At 38.1% G+C, this 20,946-nt stretch overlaps 1 protein-coding gene across 1 annotated transcript in view; it reads left to right on the forward strand.

The window, feature by feature from the left end:
• PDE1C (phosphodiesterase 1C) overlaps positions 1 to 18,280 on the forward strand; it is a 247,407-nt gene extending 229,127 nt beyond the window's left edge. Inside the window, exons 17-18 of the mRNA XM_064703189.1 lie at positions 2,901 to 2,975; positions 18,180 to 18,280. Coding sequence (XP_064559259.1) covers positions 2,901 to 2,975; positions 18,180 to 18,193 — 89 coding nt within the window. The 3' untranslated portion in view covers positions 18,194 to 18,280. The remainder of the gene's footprint in view (positions 1 to 2,900; positions 2,976 to 18,179) is intronic.
• The last annotated feature ends 2,666 nt before the right edge of the window (positions 18,281 to 20,946 follow it).

The raw sequence follows: 20,946 nt of genomic DNA on the forward strand, positions 1-20,946 counted from the left end.
CATCTTTGATTTGAGCCTCAGATCAAAATATGTTTTGGAGCAGAGAATTTTTCTCCACTCTTTTTTTAGGATTTGTTTTATCTATCCTTCCTTTGTTCAGTTTATTTTTTATAAGGACAACCACTTTATTTTTTGAGGGTTGTTTTCACAGAAAATTTATTCCAGTTTTTTTAACTTGCTGTGGAACTGAGTTTAAATAAGAATCCCATTCTGCACCCAAAAAAAGGTGAAAAAATGTTTGAAAATTCCATTAAACATGAAAAAAAACTTATTAAACCCAACAGAAGAGATACCTTGTCTCTCGGCCATTATACTGTCCTCTCCTGCACAGCTCCCGCTCCCTGGAGCCTATATCAAAAAATAGCATTACAGCCACATGTGTCTTGTCACAAACTTGTCTAGTATCATGCAGTCCAAGAGCAGCAGTAAAACCACTCAGAAGCCTCCTTTTAGAAAAAGACTGAATGGGCATTTAGGCTTTGAAAGTCCAGGCTCAAGCAGTGAGTTTAGATGGCAGGAGATGCAGAAATTCTGTTTAAAACATTCCTGATATTATTCTTAGGGTTGCTAGCCCAGTAATTCCTTTGTAATTAGGGTTTTTTTTTAGAATGGAAGGGTTGTGGGATCAAAGCTGTCATTCTCTCTAATGTATGGGATGTTTCTTCAGACAGTGTTACATGTGTGAACATGAATGGGCCCCTCAGGAACACAAAAAAGTCAGGGACATACGAAATGCGAGTTAGACTGCACCAGACTTTACTTCTGCAATCTTTTGTTTTGCATACTTCTAACAATATGGGAACTAAGTGTGCTCTAGTGATTTTGCAAGTACTTTTTTTGACAGTCTGTCTCTGCTGCAGGTGTCAAAAGTGCTCTGAAAGGAATGATAATGATTTCTGAAAATTAGTGTCTTCCTCAGGAAAAGAAATTCTTCTCCTTTATTTATGGATAAGGCCTTTATGAGGAGCAATCACTGCAGAGTCTCTGGGGACTGATGAAATCTTAACATTCATATGTCTAGATTTACCACAGCTTCCTTTATGCCTACATGTTAATATCTCATCTAATATATTTGTCTGATTATTTCTCTGCCTCTGTAATCTCTTTCAAAAAGATCATTATGATCATTATTCTGCTCTGCTGCTGGCAGGGTAGATATTACATTACTTAAAAGTCCCCTTTTCATAATATTCAGTGAAAGTTCAGAAATTGTGTTATGCAGTGAGTTTAAGGTCTCTCTGTCATAAACTGCCTTGTGCTTTCTCTGAGAGATCAAACTCTGAAACAGTGCATGTGTAGATGTTCAGCATTTTTTCCTGCACACACTTAGGGTCAAGCAACTTTTTAATGCAATGGTTAAAAAAGGTTTGTTAGCTCATCATTACCATCACCTGTATGGTGGTGGAAGAAATACAAGAATACTTTTGTGCATATTAGTTTCAGTTGAAGGCTATGCCCTTATTTTTTAAGACCACCTTAATCAAACAGACACCTAAACTTTGTTGGATCTGCTCATAACCTCTTTGTACGAAGACCCCAGGTCAGCAGCAGTCTGATCAGCTGAGGAGAGTGCTGCTTGTCCTGTATCATCTTACATTCATTTTTTTTTCACCCACACAATGAACTTAGGAAGATAAACATGAAAAATTTTGAATAAAAACTGAACAGAACATACTTTAGTTCCATCTTGTTAAATATTTTAGGGTTTGAAAACCATTCCTCTTTTATACTATGATGAAACGTAATTGGAGAGAGAGATTGATCCACTACCATCCAAGAATAATGAATATGCTAATGGTTAAGGCACATTGTGGAAGAGGGAGACCTCATTTCTCTACAATTTTTCTTTTTTTTGAGCTGTTCCAAAAATAAATATCCACTGCCCACGAGTATTTGGAAGGCAGATAATATCCTCTTTAACACTTAATACCTTTAATCTTGATCCAAAGGCTAGGAAGTAGTTATAGTACCAAAAATAGTAATACAAATGAAATAAGCATCACTGTAATACAACCTCACATGTAAAAAATTCTGAAATGAGACTTTTACAGCTTTTTGTGTTGAGGTGTGCATCACAAAAGGAAAAAGACCCTTCTTGCTGTTTGGATACTACAGCTGAAATAGCTCTGTTCTGCTACAGCTTTCCATTTAAGTTTTTATTTGGTCTAGCATTCAACATTCTCATTCAATGAAGGGATGGTCTGGTAAGGTCTGATGTGCTTTGCTGTATGGCTAATAGAGGACCAAAAAAATAGTCACTCTTGGTTGACATTCCTAGCTTAATAAAATACACCCCATCTTAAGTTGCTATTTTCATTCTGCATGAACCATTGCTGTGCCAAAGGCCTTGATTTTTCTGTTTGCTACATAGACTCTAAAGGCAATGATCAATGCTAGGATGATTGTTTCCTGATACCAACACAAACGAATCGATGGATAAAAGGAATCTGGTAAGACAAAATAAGGCAAAATTACATAGGCATGTTAAGGGTATCTAAGATGGTTCTTTAAAACAGAACCCTTATGATGAAGCCTTGCAGGTTCTCATTTCTTTGGAAAGCATGAATGTTTCAGACTTTGAAATGAAGCTTATGATCAAGTTTTTAATGGCCAACATACAGTCAGAGGCATTGTGAGTTTGCATATAACTTTAAAAGGTTTTGATAATTAGAAGAAATTTATAAGTGGATTTTAAATCTTGCTTATTTGTAGGAGTTTGATACATGCTCTCTGGTGCTTTGTTCTATGGAAATGAGTTAATTAAGTTCTTTTTGGACTCAGACCTTTCCTCCTAAAGAGCAACATCTCCTTTGGTGTTGTAATTTCATTGAGTTACAAGCATTAAAATGCACTCTTCATGCATTAAAATGCATTAAATGTTTCTTATTACTTCTTTCTAGATGAATCAAAGGAAGACAACAAATTGGACAGAAAATATAAGTGTAGCGTGGGGGATGAATCAAAGAAAACAGATGGTAAGGACAACATTTTATTGGATTTTTGACATCTATTTTTATATGCAATCTGTTGTTTCCTAAACATCTCCAGTTTATTCTAAAACAAAAAAAAATTGCGTGGTAACCAGAAACAAACTTAAACAAACAAACCAGAAACAATCATTAGATTTGAAAAACTCCATTGAAGCATTATGAGGGAAAATCATTCCTTTCACATAATGCTTAGTACTACTAAGTTCTGCTGGTAAGCCTTATCCTTCAAATTTTGTGCAGAGCCTGAAAGAAAAATCCTGGATTATTAGAGTTGCTTAATAGGAAAAGCAGATTTGTAAGATTCTATCCTTCTGACTTTGTTCTGGCCATATTCTTCTGTCTGTAAGAACAGGATACATTGGACATGAAGAAAGCAGGCTGAAAAAAAAAGCTGCACAAGAGATTCTATTAAGGATGCGATTGTAAAGGGAGACTACTGAAACATTTTTAAATTGTAGCAATCCCAAGCCACAGGATGGTTTCATGGGCATCTGGGAATAATTTCAAGTGAGTCTGAGCCTAGTGTAGAAGTCCACAACCTCAGCAGTTTGGAAAAACATCTCTAAGTTCTGCAGTGTGTTTATACTTTTGCACTTCCTCACCTGTGTACCACAGGCCCATGAAACGGTTTCTGAACCCACATTACTTCAAAGAGTATTGCTGAATTATTAGGTAACACAATAAATGCAAACAATTTTTTTCTAGCATTTTCTTTGTGCATGTATCAGTGAAATTCACTGAAATGTAACTATTCCTAAGTAAGTATAATACAGTGCTTTGTTTTGATAGTCAAACAATCAAAATTATTTAATTTCCTACTGCCCAAGCAAAGTGGTAAGTAGGAAGAAAATATAATAACTCAACTGAACACATAGAAAATTTCATCTCGAATTTCAGACACATAATCATGTACTTTTTCTTAAGAGGCCCCTTAGTAATAACTATTTAAAAACTCAGCTCTTTTAAGAGGTCATGTTACTTATATACTTGAGTTAAATGTCTGTCAGGAAAAAGTCTTGAACAAGTACCAATCACAGCTCTTACTGCAGTCATGCAGAAACTAAGTCTAAATACTGAAATACCATATGACTCTTCAGCTTTCCAGGTGTATGTGCAGTTCCATGTGTAACTATCAAGACTCCAGAAAGATTAAGGGGCAGAATGACTGCTCTCCCTCCTCTGATGGGTGGTGGCTGAGCAGCAGTTGTGCTGGAAGGGTGCGTCCTTGCAGGACCAGGTAAATGCCGAAACACTGGTCCAGAAACATGGGCTTTTTAGGAGGACTCAGGAGCACCAGCTCAGCCAAGAGAGCAGACCCATGACTCTCTAACTTTGAGGAAAAGGTTACATTTGAAGCCCTTCACTCTCAAGGTCTTAGAAAGTTTAGGGCCACGGATTTATTTGGGCTTGAGGACTAAGAAATGAATGTGTCACAGTAACTTAAGATTGAAGATTGAGGATGTGAATTTGGTCTTTGCAAGTTGCTTATCTTTGGTGTTATTTATATTCGTTATCTATTGTCCTGTAGGAGATAGCTAAGTTAATCTCTTTAGGGAAAAGACTGGCACTATGGGACTCATTGATTACAGCAAATAAGCAATTCTAATCATGCAAAAACAATTTGTAGGCAGACTGCTTCTGTCATTTAGACAGTGTAGAGGCAGATTATAGCTAATTATCTAATTAACAAAAACCAGAAAAAATACTGTGAATTATGCACCTTAGAAAGAAAAACACCAGAATGGGACTTCTGCTTTGCCAAATACTGCAAAACCTGTTCTATCCATTACCCACTCCAGAGTGAATCTCCTTACCTGCCATGTGAGGGGTGTGGAGAAAGGAACATTATCCATGGATAATACATAGCTATTGGCAGACTACTAAAATGTTTACTTGAGCATATGCTTTCTCTTGTGCCAGTGCATGGTCTTTCACACATCACATGCTGGAAAAAAGATTAAAGAATTAGAAAGATTGAGATTATGGCTATAATGTGCTCACCACATGTAATTTGCTGCTGGGTGAAACTCAGCCTGGACTTTTTTTCGGGGTCTAGGGTTCTTGGGTTTTAAAACCTTTGTTCTGTTCTTGGGTTTTACAACCTCTGTTCAGTGTGTAGCTGGGGAATATTTGTATTAAAGAGGCCCATTTGTGTATGTTCAAAATAAAAGCTTTAGCTTTTTCACCACTATCCTTTTGCATCAGCTGAGGACCTGAACCCAACTGACAACCCTCTGTCCTGCTGCACAGGCAACCTGCACCCAGAAAAGAAAGCTGCAGGCAGTATTTTGCATAAATCTTTGTAGGATATGTATCCAAGTTGCTTTTTAAATTATATACAAAGGAAGATATTGTAATATCTACTTATAGACATACATACATGCCAAAATAATTCTAATATGCTTGTCCTTCTACTACATGGGGAATCTAGTGACTAGTCTTCTTCTCATGTTAATCTGATCCTCATATTATTGTTGTTGGTTGTTTTTTGGTTTGGTTTTTTTTCCTGCAGGAGATACTGCTTGTTACACACTACTGCCTTTTTTCTCAGTTTCAAGAAAATAAATATGGGGATGCCATTTCACAAAAAAAGATACATACCTGTCAGAAACATCATCAGCACAAGTGTTTCCTGTGGGACAGAACACTGTTAAACCATTTTGGAAAACTGAATTTTCTCATGTGAAATCATTGCTTGGCAAATCTTTGAATGGAAAATTATAAGCAGCCCATGGACATAATTTTTCTTTACATTCCAAACTTTAAAAAAAAAATATTTTCTAACAAAACTAACAACACATGAAAAAAATATATTCTTCCCCATTACAGACTTGATGTAAGCAAGAAATTTTTTACAGTAATCCTGGCAAACTACTGGAACATTATCTCCATTGAGGTGGTAGAAACCTCATTCCTGGAAACATTCAAAGTCAGGTTGAACAGGGCTCTGAGCAACCTGATCTAGTTGTAGATGTCCCTGCTCATCATTGGGGTATTGGGCTATATGGCCTTTAAATGTCCCTTTCAAACCAAACTATTCTGATTTTATGATCCTATGATTAACACTTTCACAGTTAATTTCTACCACATCCTCATTTTTTTTCTTCACTGGGAAAAGATTCTGCAATGTTAATGCAAGGTTTTCAGTATAACTTCTTGTTTTGGGGAAAACAGTCAATTCAATCAAATATTACTGTCTCAGGTACCAACTGTACATAAATATAAAGTTCCCTTTTTGTGTGTTTGTCCTAGGAACTTATTACTCTAGTGGTAATGCACATTTTTAGCATGGAAATATACAGGATGTTTGTATCTTCAACAGCTGGTACATACAGTGAAAGCCTAATGCGCTCTGGCCATGTGATGAGCAGTACTGCCACCTCATGGTCAAATCAAAACGTGTGTTTGACAGATCTGCTTGAGTACTGCATTCTTCTATGCAGTGCAACACACTAGAATAGAATATAGTCACTATAATATTATGCAATATAATACTACATGTAAACTTTTTAATATATGGACTATATTTCAGATATGCAGGTTTTAGCTTTCTTTATTTTGATTTTTTTAAAAGATATAATGTTGCTTATAAGTAGGTAAAAGTTTTTCCTTTGAGTTCTGTACATTGCCCATGCCAATATGTAGAGCTACCTTTCAGTCTTAATTTTTCTTGATAATGATTTCTTGATCAGGAAGTGAAAATTTTCCTGATTATTAAGTTAAAGCCTTCATTTCTTTCTGTCCCAGTGGTCCCAAAAATAAAGTGGCAGAGTAGCTGGCACAGAATGTTATCTGACAATGCCTTTGGTATAGGAACATGGTGGTGAAAAGACACCATGATAAGGTCTCTACAATTATTCAGAGAGAGTTGAATTAACTGGATTCTTCCCAGCTTCATTCGTCAAAACTTCTTGGCCATTGAATATTGACTGTCTTTGCAGCCTTCTGCAAGATACAATTTTTGTATGTGTCAATCTAGCCAAGACCATGCCATAGCAATAAGCACTAAGCAGATGTCTGATGAAATCCTGCTTATGTAATATTCATGATTCTGATGTCGTTTTAAAACAGGTTACACAAACATATAAATAAAGAGCATGTCTATGTCTCCTTGAGAGAGGTAAAAAGGTAAATAACAGGTCATATAAATAATGGCGTCATTTCTAATTCTGCTTTGAAAGATAAACTGATCTCTCCATTATTGTCAGAAGCAAAAAATCAATTTCAGTTTGTAAGGCAAAGACATTATATTTTTCCTTGCTGCTTGATAGTGCTCTGCATATTATGTGTCATAATCCAGCAGCACAGGCAAATTGGAATGACTGCAGTCTAAGCCTACTTACTAAAGACAATTTCCTTCCTTTTCTCACTTCTTTTTTTATGGCCTGTTACCTGAATTACATTAACAGCTATGGCTCCAAGTTACAAATCAGAAAGACTTGTTAGGTTCTGGAAAAACTTGTTTGAAACGTGAAGGAATTCTGCCTTCCCAAAAGACATATTTCACTGTAATCTATCTCTGCTGAGCAATTGTTCCATAGTATTGCAGTATAGGATAACTAAGGGGGGGTGGAACAGTTTCTGTGCTTTTTAAAATCCTCTTTGTGCTTTTTTGAAACAAAGCTTTTGTCTAATTTCGCAAGTGGCACCTGAAGCAATCTGGAATTTGCATAGAACTATGCATTCTGAAGAAGGTTTTATGCTGTTTTAATAGCAGATAAACATGATCTTTGATGCTAAGTGCCAAATACATTGTTAGTATCCAGACAGGGCAAACAGTACATCACCATGGTAAGCCTGCTTGGTGAGAATATATGGAATATGTAGAAAGGTATCTTTTATAATTATGCAGATGATTTTGCAACATTTTAGTTTTGTGTGTTTGTAAGTCTCACGGAAGACACTTGGTTTTCCTTTGAGACTTTCATGTGTCTCTTGTTTAGCCTGCTTTTTATTACTCATAGGAGGCTAGATACATGGTCGTTAAGATGCTGGATTGCTTTTTGAATCTACTTTATGTGCATGGTGGAAAAAAATCGTCACTGGAGGCAACTTAACTGGGGTTTTTTGAGTAGTTACCTGTATGGGGAACATTTTTCCACATTACATCAGGTCCTTTAGATATATCTCTGCTCAGAGATGACACATGGTTGCATTGTTCTTCAGGGATAACATTCATGGTCCTAGAGACATGGAGCAATGTGTAACTTATACAGTGCATTGCAGAAATTGTTCCTTGATTTTGTACCATCAATTAATTTATTGCACCAGTCAGGGAATACAGCTGTGATTTTGCTTCTATTATAGTCCTTATCCCATTTAGAAAAATTTGCCTGTGCAATGATGCACAGAAATTTTCCACTTCAGCAAGAGGAAAGTCCTCCTTGCTGCCAGCTGCAAGAATTATGTTTGGTGGAGTGACAATCAGGCTTCTTTTTCCTGATGCAACACTTAGTCCTGAAAGAGAAACAATATCATGTCTTCTCATGAGAAGCAGGAAGAATATGAAATGGCTTTTCAAAAGACACTGGTGACATTTAGATTGCATCTTCAACAACTCACAAAACAGCTAACTTCCAATTTGAGCATACCAGCTACAGGAACCAGACAGGATGACTCTTATAAGGTGTGGCATCCTATCCCAAAAAAGCAACATGCACGTACCCTGATACTCATGACTGAAAATTCTAATCTTTATTACTTATAATCATTAATTGATCCATCACTAGACTATTCATTATTTTCTCTCCTTCTAAACCACTTCTTTCCTTTTCTTAACTTCAAAACCTGGTACTTGCAGGCAATAACAAATATAGAAGAAATTCAGCAACTGTTATCAGTTGAAAAGTGGTTTTTTTTGAGTCAGGCTGAAGTTTTTGGGAGTTTAAGTGTAATTAAAAACAAGTGATAAACAAAAACTGAAGACATATTGAAAAAATCCAAATGAGAATTTTTGCTTTGAAATGGTGTTTCACATTTTTATTCACCATTATGTAAATGGTAAATAAAAAAAATTTTGGTTTAGTTAGATGAAAAGCTCAGGTTGATCTTTTATTTTCTATCTATCCACCCCACTACCCTACCCAAACCCCAATCTCCAACAGACATTTTGCCATGCTAAAATACACCAATTCCTTATGTTTGACCCCGAGCTAGGCATTATCCTAATTTTTTTTGTTTTGTCACTCAGCCAAAGATGCCCAGTGCTTATTACAAAATTCTAATTCACATATGTGGCTGGAAACCTTGCTGGCTTTGATTCTCCTAATTCCTGTGGAAGGTTCTATGATTTGCATGGTTGGAGGGCTGGCTTTTCTGCTAGCTTCTTTCTGCTAGAAGCTTCCCTCATGTCTGACAGAGCCATTCCCAGCCAGCTCCAAGATGGACCCACCCACCAAGGACAAGCCCTTCGGTAGTTATGAGAGGAAAGAGCAGCAAGAGACAATGTTTGAAGAATTGATTCTAACCCCCATTCTCTGTCCTTCTGTTCCCTGTGGAGGAATAGGTAGAGATTCAGGAATATAGTTAAGCCCAGTAAGGAGGGAGAGATGGGAGACAGATGTTTTAAGATTTGGTTTTACTTCACATTAACCTACTGTGATTTTAATAACAAATAAATACATTTTTCCAAGTCAAGTATGTTTTACCTGTGACAGTAATTGGTTAATGATCTCCCTCTGCCCTTATCTCAAAACATGATCCTTTCCTTATATATTCTCTCCCCATGCCAAGCTTAGGAGAGGAGTGATAGAGTAGTACCTTGGGTCTAGCCAAGGTCAACCCACTGCACAACTCATCCCCCTTGCTCCTTGAAAAGGACTGGGCTTCTTGTTTCCATCCACAATGGAATATGTCTTTATGAAAACAATTATCTAGCTTTTACCCCAAACACATGCAGAAGTTTGAATTATGTTTGATTATCAAATATAGAATGAGATTTTGCACATAATTTTCTAGGTGGCTTTACCTAGTAAGTATCTAATTTCATTCATACATGCTTTATTCAGGAAACTCAGTAATTACTTTGTGTAATCAAATGTTTGCCAGTGTATTCGTTATATTTTTATTTGCTTAGATATATTTCCATAATATGCTGGCAGTCAAATAACATATATTAAACCAAAACTGATCTCTTTCATCACTGATGTTATCCTAGGTCAAGTGGAATGCAAACTGTCAAGCCAACATAAAACTCAACATCAGTGTGAAAAGAACTAGAAATTTTTAGCTTCATGAATGATTTAGGCACAATTATGTGCCAAAGCTCCAAAAGCAGGATGCCTTCTATGCTAATGCTATGTCTCATCATAGAAAAATTGATATTATGCACTTGAGTCATGTGCTAAATTGGAGTGATGTTATTTAAATTCACTTACTAAACAAATATTCAAAACATTTTCCCAAGAGCATTTATTCTTGTTTTTCCTTGCTTTAAAGAGAATGCAAGCACCTTCAAATAGCATTTTGTTTTCTTTGAAAAAATAATCACTCCAAAATTTCTCATTCATTAGACATACCAATAACAGAGATGAATTAACTTAGTGATGCATATTTCTTCTTTATTTCATTGATCTTCTGAACTTTGCTTCTTAGGCCTCATACATCTCTCAGGCAATTGAAGAAAGAAAATACCATACTATACAGAATTTATTTCTTCATGGTCATAATTATCTTTGAAAAGGCTTTCAAATGGCTTTAGTAGGAGACAGCTCTGAGAACTGAGTTCTTAGATTTCAACATCTTTGTTTTATTTTGAGCACTAGAAATAGCTTCAATGGTCCTTTTCAGGTGGAAAAGCTGCAGATTATGACTAAACTCACTTTAGTACTCAGGGAGAAAAGAAATAACAGGTTTGGGGGGGAAAAGCTTACAAAAAAGAAAATTGACTCCTTTGCAAACTATATATAAAAACTATATATATATATATATATATATATATATATATATATATATACTATATATATATAAAGATGCTGAGTGAATCCACAAAGGAATTAAAAAAGAATTAAAAGTGGCAGATTTGGTAATCTCAGCAACTGCAAATACTTCTGTCATTTGTGGTGGGAAAGACTGGATTATAGATTATGTGAGATGCAGTTACTCAGACTACTATTTCACCTCATTGTCCACTGCATCAGTAGTAACTGTTTTATGATATCAAAGGCCATGCAAGAATTTGCAACTTCTTTTGTCATTTTACTCAGTGCTTCGATGGAGCTGGGTTCTGGGGACAGCAGGGCTTGCAATAAATAATCTCATTTTGAAAAACCTATGCTTTTAATTAGTTGGGTTAAAAGCTACTTTCAAACACCATGTCAGCTTTGCTATGAATGCTTGAACAACCTTACTGGCTGTGTAAGCATTCATAGACCAGACGTCCCTTCAGCTCTCCATCACCTACGTGACAACATTTCATAGAAGAGACCTTAATGAACAAAAAACAAAATTAGTGCAATGGGTGTATCCCACTACAATAATGTGTTCCCACTACCCCTTCTGTGTTCCAGAGGGCCAAGGTAGAGGTCAAATCTCTGACTTGGATACACTCTGATGGATCTATCACTCCATTACTTTGTCAAATTATCTTTGGAGCCCTGGTACTTTTGTATACTGGGCACTGAGGCAACACAATTCAAAATTTACACAGGCGTTATGTGATAAATCATCTTTTTATTCTTCTCAAATTTACTGTTTGTAAGTTTGTTTGGTAACTCCCTTCTTGGATTGCGAGAAACAGTGAGTAATTGCTCCCTTTCACATTCCTGGTACCATTAATAATTTCATTTACTTTTTGTTAGACTCTATCTGCAATTCTCTTTCTATGCTAGAGCCACAGCCCATGAACTTTGTGTATTGAACTTTTCTTCAAGTGCAACCCTTTTGCTAACCGCTATGTTGGGACGTAACACTGACAGTCTGTGTTACACGCGTTTATTGCAATGTGACAAGAGAATCTCAGGTTAATTGTTACAGGGCTTGCAAGGGTTGCAGGAGTGAAGAGACAGACAAGAATCTTGACCTCATGATCAGAAGGCTTGATTTATTTGGTTATGCTATATATTACATTAAGACTATACTAATAGGAAGAGGGAGAAAATGTCTCAGAAGCTTGCTACGCTAAGAATAGAAAAGGAATTAATAACAACGGAGCTCTCTCTGATTCTGCCCCAGAGAGAGCTCAGTCTCTGATTGGCCCTTAATTGTAAACATCCAACATGGGCCAATCACAGGTGCACCTGTTGCATTCCACAGCAGCAGATAACCATTGTTTACATTCTTTTTCTGGGGCCTCAGCTTCCCAGAAGAGGGAAAAATCCCAAAGAAAGGATCTTTCACAAAAGATATCTGTGACAGTTAATGAAAATGAGATAACCTCTCTTTTTTTCCTTTTATTTTCAATAGTATAGTCATGGATAATTGTGCTGCCATCCTGTGCTTCCTTCAGAATTAAGTATGGTTATAATGCTTCAGAATTTGAGCAGAGAAAACAAGGACCCTGCAAGAACCTCACACTTTCATTCATGGGGATTCAAGCAGGCTAAATAGATGGTGAAAAAAATGCCGAAAACCCCTGCCCAAAGACTCCTTAATCTACACCATACTGTCCTGCAGTCTGCATTCAGCATTTTTTTTTTTTTTTTAGGAGAGAAAAGTGATTTTTCTTTTAAATGCAATTTGAATACCATAGGGCTTGATAGGGGTCCTGATAGCCTGGCCTGACACTGGATGCCACTGGGAAGTGCCTGTCTTGGTTTAAAATAATTTTTTTAAATTATTGTCCTCCAAGGAAAGCAGGAACCTTCCTGGGATGGAAAATATGACCCTTTCCCTCCAAATTATTGTAACTTTGAAATGATGGTGCTTTAAGTCAAAGATATAGGAAAATAGGAAAATAGGAAAAAGAATAACAGTTCTTTATTAATATATATATTAGTAAAGATATATAAAGATATATATTGTATATATGTGTGTGTGTGTGTGTTTATATAAAACAAGACAAACAAACAACAACAACGGCAGCAACAACACACAGAAAATCAGGAGCCCAGGAGCGGCCTGTCTCGGCTGCAGACCCTTTCCCTTTTGCAGTGTAGTTATAGTGACAGCCGGCAGGGGCGCTGTTGGCTCAGTGCCAGACAGGGCAGGTGTGCTAATTCCGCCGTGGCTGCAGGGGGCGCTGTGGCGCAACTTCAGCCCCTCCCCACGGGGCAATGGGGGCTTGGGTGATGAGAGAGGAGGGAAAGGCGCTCCCCTTGCGAAACTTACGGGGAGCCGCCGGTCTCAGTGCCTCTCGCGTGGTGAGCTGGTCTGTAAGAGGAACCTTGGAGCAGCAGGCTGTAACAGAAGAGACAACCACACCCCAGGTAGCAAACAAAGTGTAGCAAAAACACTGAAGGCGTGGCAGGAGCAGCAGGAATCCAGGTGGATGAGGGGTGTCGAGTTAAACTGTGGCAAAACCCCCCAAATTAGTGGCAGAAAACAGCAGGGGCAGGGCGACCCGCGGACAAGAGAGAAGGCAGAGGGAAGGTGTTGTTTCAGGTTTTCCTTTGGCTCTCACATCTCCTGTGTGGTGTCCTGGGAATATCCGTGGCAGCCGGAGACTCCCTGGGCAGCCTGGAAGTGCTCCCTCCAGAGGGTGGCCAGGGGTCCGAGTTCCGAGCTTCCCCTGAGACACCCAAGCAGATGGTGAGGCTCCCTCCCAGTGAGGTCAGGTGAAAAGGTCTCACTCCAATGATCACTCTTGCTGGCAAAGGATTACCCACGGCAAGGAGAAGTAGTGAAGGACAAAACTCCGCAGTGGCAGAAAATCCTTCAGGCAGCAGCAGTCTGGCACCAAAACCATGTTGGCCCTCTGATCCCAAGAGAAAGAGAGAAAGAAAGAGAAAGAGAAAGAGAAAGAGAAAGAGAAAGAGAAAGAGAAAGAGAAAGAGAGAAAGAGAAAGAGAGAAAGAGAAAGAGAGGGCTGAGCCCAGCCCCTCACCCCCAGCCATGGCTCCTGGCATCTCTGCGCTTCCCAAGAACGCTGAGCTTCCCTGCCACCACACTCAGTCCCCCAGCTGCAGCAAGGCTGAAGCAAGCTGCATATCTTCCCTGCCCTTCCCTATCCAGGTCACATCTTTTGTCTCTCAAGTACCCGTCATTCCCATCTCTTAGACAACATGGTAGAAGTCCCTAGTGTTCAACAGTGTCCTAAGCCCTCTCTGAGCAGTACCATGGTTCTGGCAGCTGGAGAGGAAGGGGAGGAGGTAAAAGGCAGGCATTTATCTCGAGCAGCAGAGCTGGCCACTATCAGAAGCAGTGCTGGGAGAGGTCAGCTCTCCACTTCCAGTTGGTGGAACCAATGTAGTAATTATGTATCCTCTGAACAGAGACAGATATGGTTCTCCCAGGATTTTAGAAGCTGTGGGAAACTTAGACAGAAGAATTCAAACAACTATTATCTCTTTCTTTAACCATTGTTTATAGATATGGTTCTTCAGAGTGTGCTATTCAAAGTTCACCAATAGTGTGAGAGAAGATTCCTAAAGGCCAATCAGGTCTTAGGTCCGCCATTGTTTCTATAAGAACTGTAGATTTCTAATAATAAAGTGTCTTTTCATGCCTTCTGAGAACAGAGTCTCTGTATCACCTTTGGCTGTCCCTGATACCCCTTCGGTGATAGAACCAGTACCACGTCTGTGAATTATACTTGCTGAGGAGAAGTAGTCAAAACAGAAAAGATATTTCTGAGTTAGTTTACACCATAGTCTAAATGTTTCTGTGTGTCCTCCAACTGTGTTGAGAGAGCAGATTTTGAAAGTGTGATCTGGAGCAGATTTTGAAAGTTTGAATTAGACAGGTAGAATAAATGCCAACTGTTAAAATGGAAACCTCTTCTAAGACTTTGGACTCCAAAACATCATTAAGAGAGTATAATTACTGTGCAAATCTGACAGTCAGCTTTCTTGCTCTACGGGTGTGCTCATACACTAATTCTGTGTGAAGAAAAATATGAACTGCGGTGTGTTTTCATTTCAGTATGTCACCCTGTATAGATATATAGCTTCATAGTCCAGCAGGCAAAAGTTAAAAATGCCTCGGTATAAACTAGAAACTGATAGCAGAAATGGACTCACAGTGGGTGCTGGTATCACAACATGGAAAAGTTGTAGAAGTCACTGGCATTCACATTAGCAATCAAAGTGAAGGCCAGTACTCGACCTTGACAATATAACTTCCCCAGAGACACTGAAGGACTGAGATGTGTATTCAGGCAAGGCTATTTCAGATAATGATAATCAATATGTACTAAGTGGACTACTTAAAGTTTTAGATGTACAGAGCACTGCATATTCATTCTTTTTCTTCTTTCCACTACCTCTGTTGACACATGCTAGTATTTACACTAGAGCTGTTGTATTTAATTGAGAAAGAGGCTGAATCTATCCAAGGTAGGGTTGTTGAAGGAAGTTTTATTATATCCAATGGGAAATTTGGCAAGAAAACCAAAACTTCTGCTCCACCAAGCAGTAAAAAAATTCAGAGCAAGATCTATGCTGCTATGTTCTTGCTGGAGCTGATGAGGTAGCTAACAGAAATAAAAAGCTATCACAGAATCATAGGAAATTAAGGGGTTAGAATGAACCTTAAAGATCATCCAGTCCTAACCTCTCCTGCCATGGACAGGGGCATCTACCACTAGACCAGGTTGCTCAAGGCCTTAGCCAGTCTGGTTTTGAACACTGCCACGGTTGGGACATCCACAGCCTTTCTGCATTGATTCAGTTCTCCACAGGCAGGGTGTCGGATCTCAAGATCTCAGTCCTGAGATGCTGAGCCACCGAGACCACCTTGGGGGGCTCGGGAGTCCTGGAATGTTGCCAGAAGTGTCTGGTAGTTGGACTTTGACCCTACACAGGAGACGACAAGGATGAGGGCTTCACCAGGGTGAATGGTGAAGGGATTAGCTAATTAGAGGGTGAGACACAGGGTTTAGGATTTATGTACAGGGGGGTTTAGAGGAGTAAGATGGAGGAATTGGGGTGTGTCCTGTCCTTCTTCTTCTTCCTCTTCTCCTCCATCTTCTTTGGCCACGGTGGCATTTTTGGATTGGTTATTACTGAGAGTGCACCGAGTTATAAGAATAGATGGTATTGGGGAAAAATGATAAATATTGTACACGTAACAATGGGTATAAAGATACGTGGCTGCCCGGGAGGGCAGACAGTGTGCCCATGGCTGACTGCTGAGCAGATCTTTGTTCGGCTGAAAGAACATCTTTTAGATAAACAATTAATAAACATAAAAACCGAAAGAAGAACTGAAGCCTCTTCTCGTCCTTCGATACGCGGGCTGCCCCAAGGCCACCCCGGGCCTTTCCAGGCCCCTCAAACAGCCGAGATAAACCGGACAGCAGGGAACTTCCAGAGAATGGAGAAAACTGCATTTTGCCTTGCTTCATTAACTGGGATGGGAGGGATTAAAATTATTGTAAATGTGGATGGCATAGGAAGAGAAGCATGTGTTAGGTGGTATTTCGAGCTCTGTTTCAGATCCCTGGTGTGATTCAGCAAATCCTTTAAGAAGTTCAGAAATACATACTGCTCAAATATGTCATTTAGTCCACCTGCCCCAAATAATTACCCTTCCTTCTAGGTCAGTCTTTTCTCTTTAAAATGTGGCTAATTATAAGTGTCATGGGATTGTTATGATCCTGTTAATGACAGTAAATCAGGCTGAATGTTTCAGCTGGGAAACATAATGGAAATGTGCGACTGTTGTTATGGCTGTTACTACTGCGTATTGTAGATTATGCTGGAAATGTGACAACTCAGTCTAAATAATTCAAATAAAATGCTGAAACCCTAATTCTTCTGAAACCCTAATTCTAATGTCTTACAATTGCATCAGTGAGCAAGATTTGGTAGTAGCAACTTACGGGGGCCCATCCTGAAAGGAACGGTTCCCCTGCTATCTGTGTGGTAGAAGATACCAACTCACTAGTAGATCTGTGCAGTTGCTGTATACATTCAACACAGACAATGCAGTCCAGCAAGTAAAGATCTTTGTTTTGGCAAAGATCTTTTTTTTCTCCTTTGCCCAAATACCATTAAAAAAAAATTTATTGAGTGCAAAAGAAATTGGTTTTCTGAAAGGAACCAAAAGATATTTTGATACAATAATGTCTTCCAAGGCATGCCCAGCCCTACAGGTAAATTCATCTCTCCTTGGGCTGAATGTCCTTGGTTGAGAGACGCTTTCAAATGTTCTTTAAAACTCCTCTGGTATAAGCATTGTCAGAAATACAGCAGGTGCCAAGTGTACTCAGGGAGCCAGTTAGAGCAGCCAATATAGAGTAAAATAGTCCTGTTCCTGTTTGAAGCTTTTTCAGAGGATTTCTAGTGATGGTTATGAGACAAATTGGATGGACTCTCCTCTTTAATTAGAAACTGACAATTTTCACCAGAAATAACAAAAAATTTTCTTGTCTATACTTCTTTCTCAAGGAGATCTGTTTATTGTGAAGATGCACTTGTAGTATAACTACATAGAAAACAGTTATGTTTGTACATTCAGGATAATATTAGTCAAGCATAACCTAATTATGAGGCCAAGGGATTATAAATATTTGACAGAAGAGTCAAGCAGACTGTAAAATATACATCTTTTGTTATATCTTTGGTGCCTCTCCATACTTTAAGCTGTGTTTTTCACTGAAAGCTCAATGGGAGCAAACAGCTTTTAAAATGTAGCATTCTTTTGTGTTTGGAGCATTTTTTAATTTTAAACCACATGTACAATGTTTTTGCCTTCATAAGCAAAAAGGTGCTGGAAAAGTTGTTGATGAAAGATGATAAGGGAACCCCACAGCAAAGAAACCTAATAAAATCTCTTGATGTATGCATGATGGACTCTGCTATGTGATCTTCTTCATCCCTAAGTTTGAATTCTAGTTGGATTAGTCTGATCATAATAGATTTCAATTTGTTTAGGACAGAATGATATTTCCAGTTGTACCTTGTAAGAGAAATGCATTGGCGTGCCTCACCTTGTATGCTTTAAACTCCAGTGCTTGCAGAAAATGAGGCTGTCTAAACTGGTACCCTTGTTTTACTTTCCCAGATTATCTACCCCTTGGACAAAGCGGAGAAAGGCAGCATTTGACTCTTTTCTATTTATTTTTCTTTTTTTTTTCTTTTCTTTTTCCAGATACGGAAGAGTAAAAATATATTTAAAAAGCCACTGCAAATCTCTTTCATCATTTTATCTGACCTTCACTCCTGTTCTACTCCTGCAAAGACCAGATTCTGGGAAAGGCATTAAACAGCTTTCAAAACACTCCTCCTCTCACTGGCTACTTCACAGCTAATGAGTCTGGTTCAAGGGTGGGGGCCTTGTTTTTTTTGTTAATTTTGTTTGCTTATTCATGTATGTATGTTTTTTATTGTTTGTTTTTCTGGAAGGATTCTTGTTAAAAGGTCAAATTGTGATTTCATTGTAAATCATTCCATTTTACTGGACAGGTCAAGCAAATAGAAAAAAGTATTCTTCAAAAGCTGTTTTTGCCCTTTGCTATGCCTCAGCTGGTCAAGCCAACACTAGGATGATGCAAAAGAATATAAAAGAAAAAAAACTCAAAAAATCCCTGATAATAATTTTTTCTTTTTCTTTTCACTGAAAGCCTTTTCCAATTGCTACGAGACAGAATTTGACATCAGTTTTATGCCCATAGATTTTATTAATAAGAACAGTGAATTTGTAGAGCCATTTGACTATTTCTTGGGATTTGGTATCTTTTGCATGTAATACAATGACAGAAAAATGTTTTTCTTTCTAAACAGCAGGCTCCCTCAACCCTTGATTTTGTTCTTTTTTTGAAGTTAGGAAAAGAATAACCAATGAAAGCAAAATTCTCTTGAGGCAAATTTTGTTTGTCAGACTCTGAGCACATGTATTACTGTATTGTGTGATGTGCCTGTATAACTGGATATTGCAGAAAACTATCTGTTTCCCCCATTTTTTCATGGCCCACTAGTAGTAGCTGTTTGTCTGACCTGAAGATCTAGGAGAAGAGGAGCATCAGGGAATCACATGGGTCAGTTCTTACTTTCATCTCAATATCTCAGTTTAAACTTCCATCACTGACTGAGTGGACAGTCCAATGAAAAGGAAAAGCATTGTTGGATAAGGATGGACAGAAAAAAATCAAAATAAGAATGTATGAGGAACATCAAGCATGTTTGTGTTTCTGGCTTGGTATCTTAATTGGAATCCAGTTAATTGGCAGCAATTTTGCCTGTTTGTGTGGAAGTCAAGACAAGCATATACATACAATATACATCTACAATACATACAATGATTTTTGCTGAACAGCTTGCTGTTCAGGATGAGATCTTGCTCTATATTACTCATATATGTATTTTTTAAGGAATCATACTCCTGTCATGGAGCTTTTCTATGTAGAATGTACATGCAAACTATTAGCTTAGGAAGGTAAATTTTAGTATTTCCTTTTCATGTTCAAAAGCCCAGAACTTAGCAATCAAAATTTGGGTCTCTGTTTCTTCTTAAACTATGCATATATAGGGAGGAGCATCCTGTGATACTAGGAAAAATTACAGCAGTAAGCTTAGACTAAATCCATTTAAAAGTGAACATATTCATACTTAAGAGTGTTTAGTATTTGGGATTTTCATTAGTTGGGCTAGAGATACTTTAAGGGGTTTTTTTCTACTTCAGTTTGAATTTTTTCAAAGCCAGAGATTTACATTATGTTCATGCTGTGAAAAGGTTGCACTTCAATCACGTGTTTTCAGAAAGAAGTACAAAAATAATTCCTGAAGTTTTTGGAACTCTCAATTGGCTTCACTGAACCAGCTTATTTAAATGAAACAGAAGGGGAGATGGTGTTCTCATTTGTGAGTTTGTTGTTCAATAGTAGCTCTGGTGTAAATTCTTGAGGAAAGGGAAGGGCTGGGAGGACAGTGGCTCCACCACCTACACTGAGTCATTCCATGTTGTGGCAGGCTGTCATCTCTTAGCATTTCTTTGACTCCTCTTTTTCCTCCTTCATCAGCATTCAACCCCAATGAGAGTAGTAGAATATTAATTCCAGCCCTGAGCAGGTTCTTTGAAGGCACATTGATCAAATTACAATGATGCTCAACTAAATACCATAGTGCTGACAGTCTGTGCTTAGCTAGACTTCTCTGTGGAGTCAGAGAAAATATACCCTAACAGAGTGTTTGATCAGAGGTGCAAAATGATTTAGTAAGTACTTTTTGTTACTCTTACCTGTTACAGTGGCTAAAGGTGCCTTAGATCAGGCACATTAGAAAAATAACATTTTTTAAAAAAACTATATAGTTTTCTTCATCTCTTTCTGATATATTCTTTCTTTCTTTCTTTCTTTCTTTCTTCCTTTCTTTCTTTCTTTCTTTCTTTTCATAGTTGGTCAGGCCTTGTTTATCATGCACTGGCACAAAGGTGTGAAATCAGACTGGAAAACATTTTTCCTTGATTATTAGGTTTATTCACTATTGGCAGGAGCTATTAAAGGAAGTGGTAGATTTAATATTTCTTAGGGGCTGCAAATCGGACTTGCCATTGAAGAAGAGATATACACCAGCACACAAGTGTACAGCAGAATGCTTTTTATTACACAGACAGGCCTAACAGTCTCCTTCTTTTAACTTATTTGTGTAAGCTACAGTGGATTATTAGCATTTTTTAGATTATTTTTGTTGTTTTAAGAAAGAAGTGAAATCTATTAGCCGGGAAAATATATAAAGTGAAAGTGAAATCTAGAAATCAAAACCCTACAAAGAGACTGGGCCAGGTGAAAGCATCTATTGTGGGGTTGCCTCCTTACTTTTCCCCCTCGCCTTCCTGAAACACTCTGTACCCTTGTGCTGGTGCGTCAGGATCATATATGCATACATAACATATGTCTGGGTATTTTTCGACACCTTCTAGT

Source organism: Zonotrichia leucophrys, chromosome 2 (assembly GCF_028769735.1).
Source record: "Zonotrichia leucophrys gambelii isolate GWCS_2022_RI chromosome 2, RI_Zleu_2.0, whole genome shotgun sequence".
Taxonomy (NCBI): domain Eukaryota; kingdom Metazoa; phylum Chordata; class Aves; order Passeriformes; family Passerellidae; genus Zonotrichia; species Zonotrichia leucophrys.